This window comes from Cimex lectularius, unplaced genomic scaffold (genome assembly GCF_000648675.2).
Source record: "Cimex lectularius strain Harlan isolate CLEC.00 unplaced genomic scaffold, Clec_2.1 scaffold65, whole genome shotgun sequence".
Lineage (NCBI taxonomy): Eukaryota > Metazoa > Arthropoda > Insecta > Hemiptera > Cimicidae > Cimex > Cimex lectularius.
In genome coordinates, this window is record NW_019392646.1 from 970,894 (window position 1) to 991,778 (window position 20,885).

Sequence of the window (20,885 nt, forward strand, 5' to 3'; positions counted from 1 at the left end):
TGAAAATTATTTAGAAAATTCACTAACTTCGTGGTCCACTTGACCAATTAATATATTACTTTTAATTATGGTTTTTAGTCGACATAAAAAAGTCATTGGCACGAGCGGGATTCGAACCACGATCTTCGGCTAGATACGCTTTTTATCTCGACTAAAAACCTTAATTAATTGTAATATATTAATTGGTCAAGCGGACCACGAAATTAGTGAATTTAATGAATTAAATAAAGTATAATTCACTAAAGCTCTCCGTGGCCATTTCGTTTGTCGCCGAGAATCCAATCCGATTACACTACATTTGAAAAATGGCAAAAAGGAGGGAAAATTCAAAAGGTGCGGTTGAGATAGGAAGTTAATGTCCGAGCGGATCGAGGTAACGATAGCTCAAGTGGTAGAGCAGCGGCGTATCTAGCCGAAGATCGTGGGTTCGAATCCCGCTCGTGCCACTGACTTTTTTATCTCGACTAAAAACCTTAATTAATTGTAATATATTATTTAGAAAAAAGATCTTTTTTTAACTCCTCTTCCTCTACTCAACGAAATTTAATGTTGATACTTATTTTTTCAGAAGATTGTATTTTTTGATTAACTAAATTTTAAACTTGTTTACTTTTTAAAGGCAAACTGGCTACTGTCATGTTTGTCCAAATTTGTTGTGTTGATCGAACAATCGAAGTCAATCGAACAAATACTATTTATGTATTCATATCGTTTATACAAGCAATGAGCTTGAATGGCCGGTACGAGCAGGTGATTAAAGGGTTAATGGAATCTTGGCCAGTACCTCGGTCAGCCTGTACCGAACTCATTATTTTATAAGAATAGGCACTTTAGGACTAATAGGCCTAATTTCTGTAACCGTTCTTCTATTAGGTCTTAACGGCATGATCGAGTATATCGTCAAATTTTATTTTCAACATTACTCTATCCATGTTTATTAATAATCTTAGTTTTTGTCAGTACTTTGTGACCAAAATTATAAACTTTGGTAAAGTCTATGAACAAAAAGTTATTAATATAAATATAGCACTGTTTGTTATTGAACATGGTATCGTACAACTATATCTATTGTGAGTTTATGAAATAAAACTATAAGCAAAAGTTATTTTATATCTATTTGAAACATTTAAAAATTCTCCTCTCATTATAAAATCATTTTCTAAAAGACCACTTTTTCTTATTTTCAAGGTGAAACGACTAATTTACCCTGAACAATAATATTTTTCCAGACTGTTTAATCTTTTCTGATCAACCTAATCCTATTATATCATTGTTGAACAAAAATTTAATTTAAACCTTTTTTAACAAATTCTTACTCATTTTACCCTTCTCCCAAACAAAACTAATCAAATCTATTAAAAAAACTTACTGAAAATACTGTGTACGATTTCATTGGGGGGGTTTACAACTCGGTAATAGGTGTTTACTACTAAAAGCTTTCACAATTCCGAACCTATGTGTATTTTTAGCTTTTAGATTAAAACGGAGATATGCTTTTGTGATTGTTGTTGATCAGTATTTGTCAATCAAAAATACAACGTGTACATTACTTTAACTACCCGTTGGGTGTCTTGGACGAGGGATGATATGCTGCCCCATTTTACAATTCTTTTTTAATAAAATTTTCAATGAAAAAGACAAAGGGGATGCCGGGATTCAAACCCAGAACCAAGTGGAAAATAGTTTATTGCTCTAACCTATTGACCACCACGCTATCCAAATTGTGAATATGGTTTTACACTTGGCTCTCTGTCTTTGTCTTGTACGTGTTTATTTAATTGTATTTAAAATATATATATATATATTTTCGTTAAAGAATTTAGCAAGAATTATTAATATTTTGTATTCTTTGAATCTATGTTTTTGGCATGTAAGCAATATTTTATGAACATTTTTATTAGATTACTGACTGTACTGTTTACTATAAAAAAAGAGCAATCTAACACAGACATATGGTAGAAACCATGTCACATAAACTTTGCGAGGTTTTTCTATTATCGACCAACTTTGGTTATACACTAGCTTTCGATTATTGTGTGTATTGGGTCCTGCAATTAATTGAACATAGTGTTATATAGTTGCCTTCCCACAACGACATTTTTACTTTCAACAAATAATTATTAATCTAATTCCTTGGCAATGATTTCGCATTTTTTGAATCTATGTTTCTGGCATATAAGCAATTGTTTCATTGAATCTTTTTGTTTGATTACTGACCCTACTGTTTACTATAAAAAAAGTAACTTGACTCGAACAGACGGAGAAAACCATGTAAAATATGTTTTACGATGTTATTCTGTTTTCGACCAACATAGGTTACACTATGCTTTTCGATTATTGGGTATTTTGTCCTTTAATTTATCCAACACTATCGTATACAGTTGCCTTTCTACAACGACATAAGACGAGGTTTTCTGCCCTCGGGTAGGCCGAATATAGAACAGATCTTGGGAATCGTATAATACAGTGTTAGGTTAATTAAAGTTTTTCTAAAAAACTTGTTACCTATAAGTTTTTTAAAAAATTTCTAATACTGAAAACTCTCAAAACTGAGTTCAAATAACCAAAGATGCTTGATAACGAGATAACTTCTTAAATTGCAGGGTCAACACTAGACATGGCTTTGTACAACGATATACGGTGAGAATTTGTTCTCACATAAAGGCCAAATACAGCACTCAGAGCTTCGCTACTTTTAATACAGTGTTGGGTTAATTGAACGACCAAATACCAAAAATCTCAAAACAGAGTACAAATAACCAATGTTGTTCCATAACAACAAAGCAGCATTGGATATGGGTTTGTTCAATAGCATAAGACTAGGATTTGTGCCCTGAGAAAAGCCAAATATAGACACGAAAGCTTAGTAACTATATAATACAGTGTTGCCAATCAAAAATATGTCTATGAAGGACATTTTAAACTATATGATTTTATATGACTTTTGCCAACTTTTTAAACATTTTAATCGGGATTTGAACCTGATAGATTTGCGATAGATTGATAGAGTGCGAGTAATACGAGCTAATTAAATTACCCTCCCTAGATGGAAGACCTTCTGATATGTGCTTTCTGATGATGATTTATTTCACTTCCACCCTGAATGCGTTGTATTCAGCGTTAAATTCATGCAATATTCTTGAATATATATACAATGTTGTTGGTGATTCTATTTGCCATATATGCAAACAACAAGTCCCCCATCCTGGAGCATGTAACGTATAATTATACATGCAAAAACCATGAATTCTTCAAATTCATTCCACATAATAGCAATGATAGAACTTGTGATTTGTTTATCATAAACGCAAAAACCAGTTTAATTGGAAATTGCAATAATTTGAATTGCAAATGCACTTCTGTTCGTATCATTTGTGTATGTTGAATCAGCACATCCTCTCCTTTAAATTTTGGTAAGAATATTAATATTATGATTAATATGTGATCGTTTTGGTGGTATTTTAAACAAAGCAATGGTTAGGGATTGTTAGGGCGTAATCGACTATTGTCACGCTGTTCATTTTTTATTTATTCATTTTTAATGAATTGTAATAACAGGCAGCTTTTGCTCAAAATAGGGCAAATATTGTCTTAATTCTCTAATCCTTACTCGACTTGCTTCATTTCTTGCTTCGTGATGTTGTGAGGATTTACTAGCACGTGAGTGCGACATATGAAATATATTTTGTTAATTTCGTTTTTCTCTTTCTTCTTCTGTTTCATTTTGTCTTTTATCTGAGATTCTCTTGGCGATATTTTTGCGACGACCTATATTTTGCCGTTTTTGTGGCATTTTAAACAACAACAAATGCAATTTCAACAGCAATTCTATAATAGCAGTGTCAAAAAGACAGAATGTAAAATTAAACATAATTCATAATATAGCAAAATCATCTCATTTAAGTACAAAACACTAAAATCAGAACATTACGGATCTCACATTTTATACAATTCAGAATGTTAATAAATCCAATTGTCAAACTACTACGTATCTCATTTAATTTAAATTGATCGAGTTCTGTAAAACAATATTTAATAATATGTTACAAAATTTATAATTGTGTATGTATTCATACCTGTAAAACAAAATCGGTTTTTGTAGTCTTTATCTTTGTACACTAAATAAAGGTCCACTTGGAGCACTTTACTAAATTCGGATAGTTTGGCTCAGTGGAATGGTCCTCGCTCATGCCACATGTCTGTATTTCGTTTTCCTACCTACACGGCTACACCAATGCTGCCTATAGTAAAGATACATCGGTGAAGTTCTTCCTATCTTTACATCAGCGAAACCAGTGCTGTAGTTTTTGCGACTATATTATATCAGTAGTTTTGCAACTATAACCGATTCTGTATTTTTGCGACTATAGAGCGTAAGCGTAGTTTTTGCATCTATTGTCTATTGGCGCCTCCAAATCGAATTTGGAAGACGTGGGAAACGTATATTATACCGGGACAGCAGACAGCTGTGAAAATGGACGCCACAAATTCCAGGAATCTCTTTTTTAAATCCTGATGCCCTTTATTTATATGCCCATTTTATATTCTCTAAACCCGCCCGGCACTAAAACAAACAATGTGAAATTTTCACCGAAATCGGTTCAGTAGTTTTCATTTTTATCATGAACACACTTACGAATCACTTTTATATAAATAAATTAAATCGCTTGGCAATGTAATTTCAAATTTTATTTTGTAGTTTGTTTTTACTTACCTTAATTCGTTTTAAACAGAATGCAGGATTAAATATCAAAAATAACAATTTTGTTTTATACAAAAGAATATTTTATTTGTATTTTTAAATTACGGAAGAATCAAGGTGGGTCATTGTATTTTCGTTAAATCGGTAACAATTTAGTGGACGAGGACAGCCGGGTGGTGGAAGGTCTTGACGACTGGGACGACTGGAGCGGCGTGGACGGTGTGTACGACAGGGGTGTGGACGGTCTTGACGACGGGGACGGTGTGTACGACGGGGGTGTGGACGGTCTTGACGACGGGGACGGTGTGTACAAGGGGAGCAGCGTGTACGACGGGGGCAGCGTGTACGACCGGTACGGGGTGTACGACGGAGGTCTTCACGACGGAGTGGTGAGAGGTGGCGACTGGGACCACGGGGGCGACATAGCCGGGGGCGGCGTAAGCGATGGCCAAGAGGGCGGAGAGGACGACCTGCAATTTAATGAAAATAAATTTTTTGTGCTTGCATAATAACAAGCAAAAATCCTAAATTTGGTCTATTATTACATTTATCCTTTATTATTATATTAGGGAATTTAAATATAAAAAGATATAGGAAAAACACTTTTATTTTGAAATTGTATATTCAAATAATGAAAATGTTATTTTCGTCAAAGAAATTGTAAAAATCAGCCGTGTGCATTTTTTTGTTTAATATAAAACTGTTTATGATGATTGATTTGGTTTGAATGCAATGGAAAAATTGAGTATTTCTAATTTTGCATTACCATATTCAGTTGAAATACTTTATTTCTATTAGAAACACATTTTAAAATCAATAAAAAAATTGAATCATACATAAAACTTTAACAAAAGATTTTTGTTTAAATTACGGATTATTTTAGTGGCAATAAGCGGTATTTGCTATGTATGTTCCAGGTAGATGTTTTAGTATTATTTGCGATAGAGATTAACCTAGAAAAGCAAATGCTACAAGCAATCAATAATGACCTTATATAAGGTTCTACCCTTAGCAACACGAATTATAGGCATTTGGAAACACACCGAACAAAGGCTCCAAAAATTAAAAAACACGTTTTACACCATTTAATATCCATATTAAAAAATGATATTTGGCTGATTGAGGTATTTAAAAGTTAAATGATTTCTATGACTAATTTAATGGGAGGGTTTAAAAAATAAATCGTGTGATAAAAGAGCATTAAGAAAAGCTGAAGGAAATATTCTCGGGGTTTGTCTTCACGAATTACAATGCCCAACAATTAAAAATTATAAAGCTTTTCGCCGTTTCAGAACTCAAAAGGAGAGACTCACCAATTTGTACATGTTTGAAGGTGGTTTCTTGCTGTTCTTCAGACTGCAATGATCTCCTCTGATCCGCAGTGTGTATATATACATCGGTGGGGGCCTTGGCTGATCAGCCCCACTTCCACCTAATACGGCCCTTCCAAAGATCCTCCCTCTACCGTTGTCCTATCAGTCGCTTACACCGGGATTGATTAACTGGTTCATGATCAGTCTGACGCCTACTTTCCATATTTAAGACCCAGCATTGACATGTCTCGTAAGAAAGTGTTTGCTAACGAACTTCGATGTTTATCCTTCAGAACTCATGGCATATAAATATACTGGCCTATTGGCTTAGCCATTAACTATTTATTTTCAATTGTAAATATACAATTTCAAAACTAACTGCACACGAACAAAATTATTTAATAAATTATTCTTCATCTGACTATTAATGTAATGAATACTAACAATAAATTACAAGATTTACTACTTAAAACAAAGAGCCTATCGAGCTATAGGAAGGATTCCCCCTTTCATCAAAACTTTGAAAGTATTAATAATAATTTACAAGATGAATATGAACTGATTTCGCATATATACTTTATTCAAAACCATGAGTTAGTTTGCAAATACATGTTCTTATTTGTAAGCAATGCAAATTATTATTAATAATTCCGAAATCGTAATGAAGATGTCATATTTTTTGAGGGCTTGACGAAAAAAACAGAAGGGTTATCTCTTCTTTCAATTGTACTTAGTCCTGTTCAATATATTATTCTAAATTGAAAGCTGATATAACTTATATTGAGATAAAAACCGTAGCTACTAAAAGAAAATTAAGNCAAATAAGGATAAATTTAAGAAAAAACTTTAATAAAAAATACTTAAGTAAAAAAAAAAAAAGCAAAGAGTTGAATAATGTAACAGTCCATTCTCCAAGACTAAGGAGGACGAATCTATTATCTCCCAAGGGTCTTTGTCTGCCTAAAAGACATACCCACAATGTAGTTATCATGGATGAGATTATGGGCATCGATTCCATACACAACTGTCGATTTAAAATTACACGTTGTCCATTTGAAATTGGATTTAGCACAAAAGGACACAACATTACAATGTTTCAAATGGTAAAATAATTTTGTGAGCTAAATCACTTCAAGCAGAGGTCAAAACTATAACGAATACTTTAAACAAAATATTCCACAAAGAAATGAACAGAAACAAAATACAAAACAGAACAAAATGAGTTTAAAACAACGGAAGATAATACATTTCTTATAAATAAAAACACATGGGCCCATTTAAAAAGTTTTTCTATATTAATATCATTCTTATACATGTTTAACAATTGAAAAGAAATCAAAAACGTACGAAAATATTAAAAAACACTAGGAAATAGCACAAAAGTAGAAACGTTATGTATAATTTCTTTTTTGTTTAATGCATCATTAAGTCGTTAAACGCTACTAGAACCTTGACAATCCAAGTTACGGTTCTTGGCGTGTTATTGCGTCTCTAAAATTACATAATTAGAAAATTAAGGTATTTTAATTAGTTTCTTTAAATCACTATTGATTGGAAAGGACATTGATTGTGGGTTCTGTCACAATGACTGTTAATTTACATTTTTTTAACATTATATTATTGTTACAATAGACAAAATTAATAATGTATCAATAAACATATGCATTATATATGGATAAAACATATATACACAGTAAGAAATTCATAAGAAAACAGTACAAGTTTATCAGAAAATTAAACAAAAAAATTAACTGTTCGAAAAGTTAGTTTATAAATATTCTAATTTCAATAATGAAAATTAGGTAATTCCTAAAACAATTGTAAAAACAAGTGATAAACTTAAGTATATCACAATATCATTTTATTTTAATTTTTATTGTTTTATACATTTATGCCTAAAATTAAAGATGAATTCAATACTTCGATTATCTAAAAAATATTTAATATATAAATTATAGCTAATTATTAGCTGTAAACAGGGACGTTCGAAATTACCTTTTATGACTTGTTATTGTATCTTTGTATCTATGTATTTTTCATTAATATTTTATTAGAATCAGCTATTAATAATTACGTTATGTAATTAGAGCTTACATAGGCATAGTTTAAAACTATTTGTATATTTACGTGGTTGCATCGATGGGAGTAAATAACCAATATTATTGTCCCATTGCACTTAACTTCATAACTTGAACATCATTCTGATCTAGGTCCATTTCTGCTTAAGAGCAGTTTATGTGGAACCAAAATAACAAACAAAGTCAGATTTTGGAATCTATCTTTACATTTTATAGTAGATTGTGAAATGAGATTTGCTTCGTAGTGTAAATAAGGCATGGACGAATTTGCTTTCATTGCTCTTCATTCCCCATTCCAGTTTGCTTTACAATAGACATGTCCTTACAAATCTTTCAAAGCAACTCTAGGATTGAGGTCATAGAGTGCAACGAAAGCAGGCGTTCGAGGTAGATGTAGAAGAGACATTTGTGGTATGAAGTATATACAGAATTGGTCCAAGCACGCTGCCCTGCAGTACTTACGCGTCCACAGATAAGTAGTCAGAATAATCGAATCTTTGACGGATCCTAAAGAACCGCTCTGGTAGTTAATTTGAGGACACATTTAATTTTTGTAGGACATGTGCTAAGTTAAGAGAGGATCCTATGCAATATTCTTTTGGGGGATGAAATGCGGTCTTCAATGCGAAACGCTTGACTGTAAACTAGAGAGAGAGTAAAAGCCAAACCAATGTTCTGGGAAAATGTTAGGGAAAATGTTAGTGGAATTTAATTGTAACTAATTACTGAAGGAAAAGGATTTATATGCTAGCATTGAAATTAATTTTAAAATAAGTCTTATCTAAAATGTAAATGGTTTGATAGACATTTGAGGATTTTTATAATTTGATTAAATATATATAAAAAGCAATTCTATCAGCAATGATGAATATTTGATGGGGAAAACGTAGAAAATGTACGTATTGTGAAAATATTGCTTGTTATTTGTTTGTTAATCATACAAAATATACTACTAATAAACACAACTGTAAATGCATAGATGTCGAAGGCAGAGGTCAGACAAAAATTTGTAGATTTATTTTCAACAAATAGTTCAGAAAAATAATTATATACGATAAGGATATTTAACATAACATTATTATTATCTCTCTACTTTCGTGGTCCGCTTGACCAATTAATACATGACAATTAATTAAGGTTTTTAGTTGAGATGAAAAAAAGTTTATGACACGAGAGGGATTCGAACCCTCGACCTTCGGCTAGATACGCCGCTGCTCTACCACCTGAGCTATCGTGACGATCGTGATGAGGTCACGATAGCTCAGGTAGTAGAGCAGCGGCGTATCTAGCCGAAGGTCGTGGGTTCGAATCCCTCTCGTGCCATAAACTTTTTTTCATCTCAACTAAAAACCTTAATTGTCATTATTATTATCATAATTAACTGTCTAGCAAACTATTGAGATATTAATTGTACTTTTATGTTTTATAAATGCTTTCAAAGAATATTTTTATATAATTTAGAAATTGTTAATTTATTTTATTAGTTTTATGTAACGAAAAATTACATATTTGAGAAAGTTGTTATTGAGTGTTCTACAATTAATTTCTAAAAACGAGAAAATTAATTAATTAATTAAGTAATTACATTCACAATTAAGGAATTTTGTTGACATGTTTCAAAATGCCTTAACGACGAATGATTTCTTCTATTATTTTACTATAATCCTATTGGCAATTAAGTTTGTGGAAAACGTGCAAATTTGACTCATCGCATTGGGCAAATTGCTTGAAACTACAAATTTCGAAATAATATTCATTAGGATCTAAATTAAATTGTTCAATGGGAACTCACTTCTACTTGGTTGGACGATGCCTTAATTAAAAATTGACTGGAAGAAATGTCCGTTGATTCTTGGGGGAATTATGCAGGATTATCTATATAATTACTCAGAAATTATCATATTTGGGATGGTAATGACGGGCGAATAGCTCGAAACGACCAAAAAATAACATCAACATCATTTTGTTTACAAATACCCTTCATCTATAGTATATTGTGAAGAGTCGGAGGATAATATAACAAAATGAAAATTAATAATATATACTAAACTACAAATTTGTACCGAAAACTGGTATAGGAATAATATACTTTAAATCGAAATCGGGTTACAATTTACTATATAACCTACTATATTTTGGTACAAACTAGATTAAATGCATTTCACCGTGTTATCTGCGTATTTATGGACGAGGAATTGATCATTACTGATCATTTTGATCTCAATCCTCTGATATCAAATTTCAGAATGCATTAAAGACAGTGCCCGGAGATCATGTTATTATATTTAATAATAATAATATTTCTACATTTTATATATCGGTCTATTTTTAATTAAATAATGTAAAGGATTGTGTTAATCGAGTTTAGCTATATAAATAGTTACATAATCTAAAACACCCTACGGTTAAATATAGAAAACAATGTTTTTGAAATAAATAATTTGGATTCAATTTAATCACCTTTTAAACCTATCAAATACAAATTTTTATTGCAAACCAAAAAAATAGACATTTTTGGGTAGTATAAATCAGGGCGATTGTTTTTATCGATGTTCGGTGTTCCGTACGCAAAAATTCATAACTTATTTGGAATTTATCCAGATATTACGCTGGTTTCCTGTTAACAATGTACAAGATATGGTGTCATTAAAAGTCAAAAAAATATGGACGAAAACTACAAAAAAAAGTTGTAAAGTTTCATGTGGATCAGTAGAGTCGTTTCAAAATTCTCATTATTTTTGTGATATTCGAAAAAAATCGGAGTCAATTATCAGGATGGCAAAAAATTTATATTAAAATCATAGTAAAAAATATATTTTTCTTATTTTCCAAAACTTTTTTATCTGGGAATAAAAACCCTTATTTGCTAAAGAGTAAACAATTAATTGGCTGCCAAGAACATTCGTATCTATTGAAATGCAATCAATCATTGTTATTTTATGACCGAACGATGTAGCAAAATAGGTTTAAAAAAATTTTAATTATAAAGGTGATATTCTTTTTTTGCATCCCTAAAAACCCCAGGATACAATTTTGGTGAAATCCAAGAAAACAAAATTTTTCTAACCTTTTTATCATTCCAAAAATGTGGTAATTTTGAAACAACTCAGTATACACTCGTAGAAATATGGCTTTTGATAAAAAACTAAAACTGGAGATATAAAAAAAAAAGTTTGAATTTAATTGGATTTTCTTATGTCATCCTTATTTTTCTCACCTATAATAGCATTAAAACTTGTACATTATTAGCGCAGTCAAAGAAAGAAAAATTTAACTTTTTACCGGTTGTAGTACCGTAGAATTTGGAGAAAATCCAGATAAATTATGCATTTTTAAAAATAGAATACCAAGTGTCATAGAAAAAAATAACTCCCGCTTGTACGATCCAAAAATGTTGGTTTTTTTGTTTTTTCTACAAATTGTATATGAAGAGGGTTAAAACAAATCTGATTTTTTTAAATGCTTTTTTGCCTACTTCACTTGTTCTGACTTTTTGTTTATGTATCTTTTTATATAACTATTTTTGGTTGATACAATCTTTGATATAATTTTATAATCGTTATTTTTATTTGCTATGAAAAAGTTCGTATTTTATAAAATTTTATGTATCTAATCTCACGTAAGCTAGTTATTTTCTCGTTTAAAATGTTAGATGTATAGACCGCTGTTTTACTAAAAAAACTGGCCAATTATTTTCATCGTCATTGTCATTATTTCCTTATACATATAACAAATAAAATAGTAAATAATAATCTGGAAACACATGTATAGAAACACCCACGTTATGAAAGTATTTGTTACATAATTTTTTTGGCTCCTAGGGCTCATTCGCAGTAGGGTAGGACACATGTCTAAATGTTTTCTGATGTAGTAACACAAAAAATAAGTTCTATTAAAATCAGTGATCCCACTTACGTATCCTTTGTCAATGCTTCGTTAAAAAAAAAACTACACGTTTTATCTACCGCAAATATTAAGGTTTTGTTAAACACATAATTCACACTCAGGGTAAAACGTGTTTTTGTTCAATACAATAATGGTGCAAGTATATGAAAAACTAATTTAATAATCAACACCATCTTGGGTTTTTATTACAGTTATTGTTCTTGCGTCACAGCTGCAATTTTTGCTTCAATTAAAAAAAAAGAAATGCATGTGTTGCGCAAGGTTCATTGGAAAACAAACACTTTTGATCTATTTAAGAGGGGGCCTTCAGAAACGACCAGTCACCCTGTCTTGGAAGTGTTTCGAAATTGCAGCCCTCGAACCTGATGTTAAATTCATTGTCGTCATCATTGACCCGAATAAACCTAATGCTCTCTTAAGTTTAAAGGCCGGCATAATGATTTCTGTGACGGATCCCCCGATTAAAAATGAACGCCATGTTAACTATGCAACTCGCGGTGGGCAGGATTTGAGAAAGAAGAGAGCAACGGATTTTTATCCACTTTCGGTAAACTCACCCAGTTCCTCTTTCCTTGTAGAACAGAAACGTTGCTATGAATTATTAATGGGGATAACGGGTGGGCGGGCTAGCTTGTCGGAAGGTTGGCGAACGACGGAAATCTATGCATACGTTTCGATGATATGATAAATGGCCCGGTCAGATGATGCCCGGCATCAGTGAGACCTATGATAATTCTCGTACTTGATCGGATATCGATAAATGTTATACGTGGATTTGGATTGATAACAGTTGAAACCGAACTGACTCTGTATGATTTGCAAAGTAAAAAAACAAACTGTAAATAACATAATAAAATACCGCAAAATATAAATACATTTTTTTAATATTAATCATCTAACAGAAAAAATCTTTGAAGAATAAGATTGGAAAATATATCATAATTAGAAATGTACAAAAAAAAAATAAAATTCATTCACAAAGTAGTTTTGTCTATACACTATTATTTGGCTATAATATAAATAATCTGTAGCTTACTTTTAATTTTAAAAAAATAAACTGGCTAACGATAAAATAGAAACACTATATAAGAGTTTACGCGACATAAACTTTCTTTGGATACTATAACCTGCCGCAATAAAATATTTATTCAATGGAAGACGGCAGTCGCAGTATTTAGGGCGTCCGCCTCTGTATTTGCCACACTAAGGTTCTGGGTTCGAATCCCAGCATAGCCCATGCAATTTTATTTGAAATTAATTTGTAAACGTAGGGTCTCAAGGTTCTCCCCCTCGAACCTCATGTATGACCACATACCAAAATTCAACAGCCTGTTATCAAACACCAACGTGTATAAGAAAAACAAACACATTTAATTTTTTATTTTATTCATTTTTTCTTACTTCAAATTGTAAGGAAAAAAATCATCATTAGCTATACCAATGTTTGCTATATGATAATGTATGTTAACCCAACATTGGTGCCGCATGACCGTCCATTGAGATACAAATTTAGTTATAAAATAATAATTTATCAAGCAGCAAAATAAACAAAGGACGCAATAGCGTCATGTAATCAAAATAGAAAATCCGTGGACATGGGGAACTCTTAGAGAATCATTTTATTCTATATACGATTCCGTTTATTGAAATTCATAAAAGTTCCAAATGAGCTAATATTCTAAGCACGGTTATGAAAATAAGGCTCTTTCACATATATATAGCTATAATATTATTCTATGGTGTATACTCCATCATTGTCTAGAGCTTTTAGTTATGCTTGTGGCTTTTCAACAGATACCAAAACTTTGCTATGGACTTCCGAGTGTATCATCAGGCCTAGGGTTTCCTTTCCGAGGTGTAGGAATTTCTGCCTCGATAGGCCTTCTTATAAAAAGATGTTTCTCTTCTTCCAATTTGTTTCTGTCACTCCTAATCTATACCTATTCTTCGGAGTCTGCAATGTCTAATCAGTTGTCCTACTATCGTTTCATTCCTAATACTTCCTTGGTTTAGTAGACCTACATTAGCTTTTGCGATACTCAATTCATGAAATTTTTCGCATGTCTCTGTGATACGCTCCCATTGAACCGAGCACTTATTCTTAATTTCATGTCCGATGGATGTTCAATAGTCCAGGTAGAACAATGTTTAATAGCCAGTCTCTGCCGAAAGACAGATGCATATTGTTCAAGGTTTTGGAAATTTGGGGTGTCACGACGTCGACAGTCATACCAGAACCTTGTCCGCCTGAAGTACTTCCCGAAGTTTTGATTGACCTTTTTTTATGGGAGAAGGCTATTGGAGCTGATAATTATAGCCCTTGCCTATCCCTGGATGGAGATATGGTGGTATATTCAGAAAGACTTCTGTTTACTTTATATTTCTATAAATTCAACTATATTTAGCGTTTATTATAACTGGAACTTTGGATTGAGGATTGTGGGATGCAAAAATTCTGCGGATCCTTCTACAATTGCTCTAAATTCTCCTTTTATTTCGATAGCTTCCGCGTTTTTCTAATTTATATGAATATTTCATCTTGATTAAAATGTGGGATTGATAACTGCTGAAACAGAACAGATTCGATAACATTTCCCAACGAAAACCGCAATTCGCAGGCAACTTGCAAGTCAATATTGATATATCGCAAGAAAACTTTATTAATTCATCTACATTTTACTTAATTTCCAATGACCAAATATTTAACGCAGGGTTATGAAAATAACATGTAGATTTCCTGAACATTACGGCTATGACAAGGTTGAATGTGCCGGAAATATATTGTATGATGATTTGGAGACGAATATTTATAAATAATTAAGGCCAAATAAGAAGATTGAAAATCGTGATCCAATGGACCTCGGGAGCATTGTGATCCATTGGTGTCGAATACCGGAAATTATCGTGGAACTTTTCACAAGCCATTCCCAAGGTTTCACAAGCTTGATTTTAGACTGTTAATTTTTAACGTTAACAACTGTTAAAAATTTGTTTTTACTATCCGCATGTGGAAGTAGCAGTATAAGCTACGATTGTGTTGGTAATCGTTTTTTTCCTTTCTACTAATTTCCTCTCGTATTAAACACAGAGTGTTTTGATTTATTGTTATAGTTTCATTTATATTTATTCAACTTGACTTAACGTCGATTACCAAAGGTGCCAAAGTAAAATTGAATTTCTCGTACTTTTAAATTGTGATTAAATATATATTTAAAGACGATAACTAGACTAAAAAGATGAACTAAAAATAGTCACTTTAAACTGTAAATGTATAGTTGAAAATTATAAAAATACATAAAAAATACATTTTGACTGCTTTACTTATGGTGCCTTATTATTCTTGTTTCAAAACCAAAACAATCCTAATTCTCCATTTCCATACAAAAGAAAGATTGATTATGATGATGGTGATGGTGATGAGGATACTATAAAGATGAGTTTGTGCTCCCCAAGCACTGCAGCCTTCTGCCTTATTGCACCTTCCTAGTTCCCCCCTAGTTCAGTGCAATCGATGAAATCCTTCTTGTCAGAAGGATTAGGTCATTGAACGTTGCTGCTAGAATTTTATTCCCTAGGTTTTTTTGTATGCTAGGTTAAGTCTCCATTGAGCTGTTGCTTGGCATTCGAAGATGATATGGGCCGCTGTTTCCTCCTACATAATCTGCAGATGGGATCATCGTTATATATACCCATGTTGTGTAGATGTTTTCTTAGATGTCAGTGACAAGTTAGTAGTCCAAACACTCCTCTGAGTCTAGCCCTTTCCAACTGCAGCAGTGAGTTGCCAGTCTTGGTGAGCATAAGTGTACTGGGTCTAGGGCCGCTAGGTTTTATCCTATTCTCCATTTGTTTTATTTGGATCCATTCTGAGATGGAGGATTCGTTGGACTTGTTTTTTTTATATCAAGTATAGGTGTTGGGACTATGTATGGTCTTGCAGATCCTCCTCTGGCGATTTTGTCTGCTTTTTCGTTACCCAAAATGCCGTGTCCTGGCACCCAAGATATCAGGTTGCTGCGTTTCTCCATATTGTACACATTTCGGATGCATTCACTAACCAGTTTTGATGTGATTTTTTACAACCTAAAGCTTCAATAGCTGCTTGGCTATCCTATTTTATGAGGATTTTTTGCCAGTGTAATCTCTTTTAAGATTTTCTAGGGAACAAGCATTGGTAGCATGTATTTCTGCCATTCTTCTCTAATGAGTATGATTGCTCATAACTTGGGCTTGTACCAAGGCGTTCGTGTTCCTTCGTTTGTTTTGGTGCCATTGGTATACCATATTATTGTATCCGATCCTCTCCTGCGTTCTTTCTCACCTTTGTCTACTTCTAAAAAGATTTCTAAGAATAGGGGTATGATTTTATTAATTATGTTTGTGTGCCTGAATTGTTTAGTTCCTATCCAATTTGATTGTTTTTGGAGACTAAATGACCTTTTCCTAGCCTCTAATTCTATAAATGTTTCCAGTGGAGGTAGGTTTAGCAAAGTTTAAAAAGAAAGATTAGTTAAATTAGACATTAATATATTAAACAAGGAAATTTGCCTGTTAACATGATGTTTGACATTATCACCCTGTTGTAAATGTTCTGAGTCACGAATTAAATTTTGGATATAAATCGTTTGAGATAAAAGTGAAGAAAGACGAGGATAATCGAGCCACAAGGTTATCAGTAATGATCTAACTGATGACGACAATTCATCAACGGGGCGAAATTCACAATTCACAAGAGAGCTTGAAAAATCCAATCAAAAGAGTGAAAAAGTATAAGAGATAGAAATGTTTCTCATGAAAGGCATTTTATATCATTTGACATTGAATCGTACGAGTCAAACTCGTAAACAAATTATGTTCCCGATCTGTCACGGCTTGGGTTCGGCCTATTCGACACTGGCAAAACGGACTGCTAGTTGGGAGTAAAAGAGGAGTGGAAAATTTGCTTTAAGAGCTTTTTCCGTAGATGTGTCCGTCGTGTAAAAACGATTCGCCTTTTCCAGGACTGTCCGCACGGTTTTTGCCCCCCGACGGATCCTGACCAATTACAACCATTCCATCACTGCTTTTTACCGTATCCCATCTACCGTTGACTTTTATGGGCGCGCCTCACCCACCGTTACAAGTTTATTCCCTTTGAAGTCATTTTTCAGGTTTTCTCCGCAAAACCTTTTTCATCGGCTGCTTTCAAAACACGCAGGGGGTCGAGGAAAAACCTTTGTTCTCTTAACTAAATAGATAATTAAATTTGTCTTTACTATTCTTAATTATATTCATAATTAACTTAAATAATATTTCCTAATCTAAATTAGGATTTTATGCATTTTAAACGTCCACGTTGAACCTAGTAGGTTTAAGCGCTTTTAGAAAATGATTAATTTTTTTCTAGTAACATGACTTCAGGTGTTGTCCTGTAATACCTTTGCACATTTCTTGACCATTAGTGTCAGGTAGTTGATCAATTTTTTGGGTTGTAGTTTGGTTGTTATCGATCATTTTTGCCTTCCTAATCGTGGTGTTCCGGTTGGCACAGACCTTACACCGAATTTGGCGGGAAGTAGAAATGCGTCCGATAGGTACGCATACCAAAATGGTTTTGGCTGGTCGGAAACGGCCAAACCTCAGAGCCCCTCATACATTCCCTCCTTTTTGAAAAATGGCAAAAAAGGTGGAAAAAAAATTCAAAAGGTGCGGTTGAGATGGGAAGTTGGTGTCCGAGTGAATCGAGGTCACGATAGCTCAAGTGGTAGAGCAGCGGCGTATCAAGCCGAAGATCGCGGGTTCGAATCCCGCTCGTGCCATTGACTTTTTTACCTCAACTAAAAACCTTAATTAATTTTAATGTGTCAACTGGTCAAGCGAACCACGAAATTGTGAATTTATATAAGATATTGGTTGAGATAAAAGTTATTAAAAAATTATTGTTGTATTTATATGATTATATATTTTTCCTCTTATTTTCGTATAATAACATTTATAAAGTCAATATGTATTTGTATAAGTTTGAAATAATTTTTTATTGGTATCTCGTTAATACATTGAGTGTTATTTTAATTTATTTATGTTATTGTTGTATTTATATTTATTGTTTCGCATTGTCAAACTCAGTTTTATGTACACATATAATTATTAACAAAACTAGAATAAAACAAAAATAAAATTTATGTCTAATAAATAACTAAATAAAATGACATATTTCATTTCCATTGCCAGAAATATTATTATACAACATATAACAATATGGTTAAAAACTTTTAAATAAATAATCCGTACAATATTTATTTTAAAAGTATCAGTTGCGAGAGATGGGGTTCCGTTCTTTCCAAGCCTGCGGCTGCCGCTGCGCCGGTGTTTGCGGGGGCTTCGCTCTGATGAGGCCGGGCTGCACCGTTGCCTTGTATAGAATCAAAAATTAAATGACCAATAAGGTCGCAGCCTTTATTTTAAAAAAATTAAATGAATTAAATTAAAAAATAACTAAATAATCGTAATAATTAAATAGTTTTTATAAAATATATATTTTAAGGTCAAAAATATATAACCATTATATTTCAATACATTTAATTCAACCATAAAAATTATAAAATGTCCAAGAATGCCTCAAAGGAGTAAAATGCATTGGCACAGAAATATTTATAAAGCTCTGACTTAAATTGATTATAAGATAAAAAATTTAGTCTAGAAAGTAGTTTGCTATAGAACACAACTGTCCAATAGTTATAACTATTGCTGGACGTGTGCAACTTTACCTAAGAAGTTACTCAATATCATATTGATGTTTTCATTGACCTTGAAAAATTCCTTGGAATTTTTGTGCATTGAATCGGTAGGGTCGGATCTGGAGGATATGAAACTTAATGAAAGCTTGGCCTGTGTACTTCAGACCAGCCGGAATCCTTATCATCTTTCTTTGAAAGGGGAATGACAAGCAAGACTGATGTAGCAGTGGAAACAACCATAATACGTACTGTCTAGAACATTAGCAGAGACAAACTCCTTAGAAGAAATAAACTAAAATTTAGTTTTTTTATGAGTTTATTGCTGTGACCCCTCCAAGTGTTACCCGTCGTTGTTTCCACCCAAGAGAGTAACAAAATTCAAATTATTGGGAAAATGACTTAAATGCTTATATCCCAGTCTCATTATTTTACATTTGTTATTGTTGAGACAAAGTGTATTATTTGACCAGATTTTAAGCTCATCCAATATATCCATTTTCACGACATAGCATCACACAGATCATGACAGGAAAAAGAAACTGATTTTCCGACAGTAAAACGGACTACATGAGTTTCATTGTATTGATCAAACTTTTATTTTTTCCTTATACTGTCTCTGTATTTATCACATGCAATGAGCCTTTGAATTATGTCGTCCAGTTAAATGGTATACAATGATCAACGCATGTCTAATTGTTCAAAACATATTTCAGGGATGGACAGATCCAGCATACCTAATCCAGCCAGCAAATGGCCTATTGACCTGATAGGTGCTGTCACACATTTTCAATTTTTTTCTGTATCAAGAAATTATGTTGCGGATTACTCTGAAAAACACAAATTCCGTGACTTCCGCTGTTGAAGTTCATTCAGGTAATGTAGTGAGCCTTGGATAAAGTTTTTTCTCACTTCTCTGTGGATTTAAGTGTCTGAATACTGTCGTCGTACTAGAGTCAAGTTCAAGACATCAAGACAAAACGAAGATTTTCTTCAACAGCTTCCTTAAGAAATTCGTCAGTGATTGATGTTGAAGGGTATTCCTTTGGATTAAGATCGGTTTGTACGGGTCGTATCTGCTGAAGAAAACATTGCAAGTCTACAACGAATAATTCTTTCATTCTTCTATCACCACGAACTTGATATATCGTGAACCTTGTAGAGTATAATGACATAAGTTTTAATTCAAGAAAATAATAGAAAAATGACATGTTTCTTTGTCCAAGTTTGAAGTGAAATTTTTTAACATCTATTTGAAATTAAGACAAACACGATTGTTTTCATTGTTTTTTTTCATTAGATTCATCCAGCAGTTACTTAACTATATGGAAATTTTTAATTGATATTTATCTGGTTTGACTAATTTCTCATATTGATAAAAGTAATGAAATATATTATTGTAAACATGTATAGCATTTATCCTAATTGTTGATGCTGTAAATCATAGATTGCATCACAATTGTCTGCGACCGAGTGCCGAAGGTCGGGAAAGTACGATACGTGACCCATTGAGAAGATCATTACGCATTCTTGAATTTATTTTGCATAATTGTTTTATTCTTAAACCAGGTTGGCCGTTGTATGCCAAACTAGACAACCGCCAACTGGAATAACGCGGAAGACTTTTCATTCAAATATTAAGATATATAAAAAAAATGAGTTCTGAGTTCAGCCATTCTCCTTTCAGCGACAATCATTAATATTAACATTATAACTGAACAGTTGCCACGATCAAGGTCAGAATCGGTAATTGACAAAAACAAAGATATAGAAAAATATTTGTGTGTCCCCCAGGTAGGCCCAATCATTGTGGAACTACCTTTAAATTTTCTGCCAATCATTATAATTTTATTCACTGTACAATTTAAAAACAATCTGTTATAACAAAACTATTCTACAATATCAACAGTACAATTGCAAAGCCTGTCCTTAAACCGAGAACCTTGTGGTTGAGAGAAGGAGTTGCATTATGTTATGTTAAGGCAGTAAAAATAAACATTCATTGTATAAAGAAACTAGAACTAATGTATAAGCCTAACTAATCTTAAACAATAATAAATTACAATATAAATTAAAAAGCAAAACCAATCTAGAAAATTCATGGTTATATTGATAAGACTACTAGACAAAAACTAATTTTGAAAGAGAAAAGTAAGCAAAAGTTATATACTAA

At 32.6% G+C, this 20,885-nt stretch overlaps 2 protein-coding genes across 2 annotated transcripts in view; one reads left to right on the top strand and one right to left on the bottom strand.

The window, feature by feature from the left end:
- LOC106660883 (neuropeptide SIFamide receptor-like) overlaps positions 1-20,885 on the top strand; it is a 218,170-nt gene that overhangs the window by 142,218 nt on the left and 55,067 nt on the right. The gene's annotated exons all lie outside the window — the stretch shown is intronic.
- On the bottom strand, positions 4,763-6,101 carry LOC106660884 (A-kinase anchor protein 14-like). The gene is made up of 2 exons (XM_014383905.2): positions 6,016-6,101; positions 4,763-5,172 (listed from the first exon to the last, which is right to left on the bottom strand). The coding sequence occupies exons 1-2, from the start codon at positions 6,097-6,099 to the stop codon at positions 4,855-4,857; spliced, it is 402 nt and encodes a 133-aa protein (XP_014239391.2). The 5' UTR covers positions 6,100-6,101; the 3' UTR covers positions 4,763-4,854.

Coding starts and splice junctions, on each gene's coding strand:
- LOC106660884 (XM_014383905.2), bottom strand. CDS start 6,099: ATGTATATATACACACTGCGGATCAGAGGAGATCATTGCAGTCTGAAG. Junction 5,173..6,015: donor CTTCAAACATGTACAAATTG/GTGAGTCTCTCC, acceptor ATTAAATTGCAG/GTCGTCCTCTCCGCCCTCTT.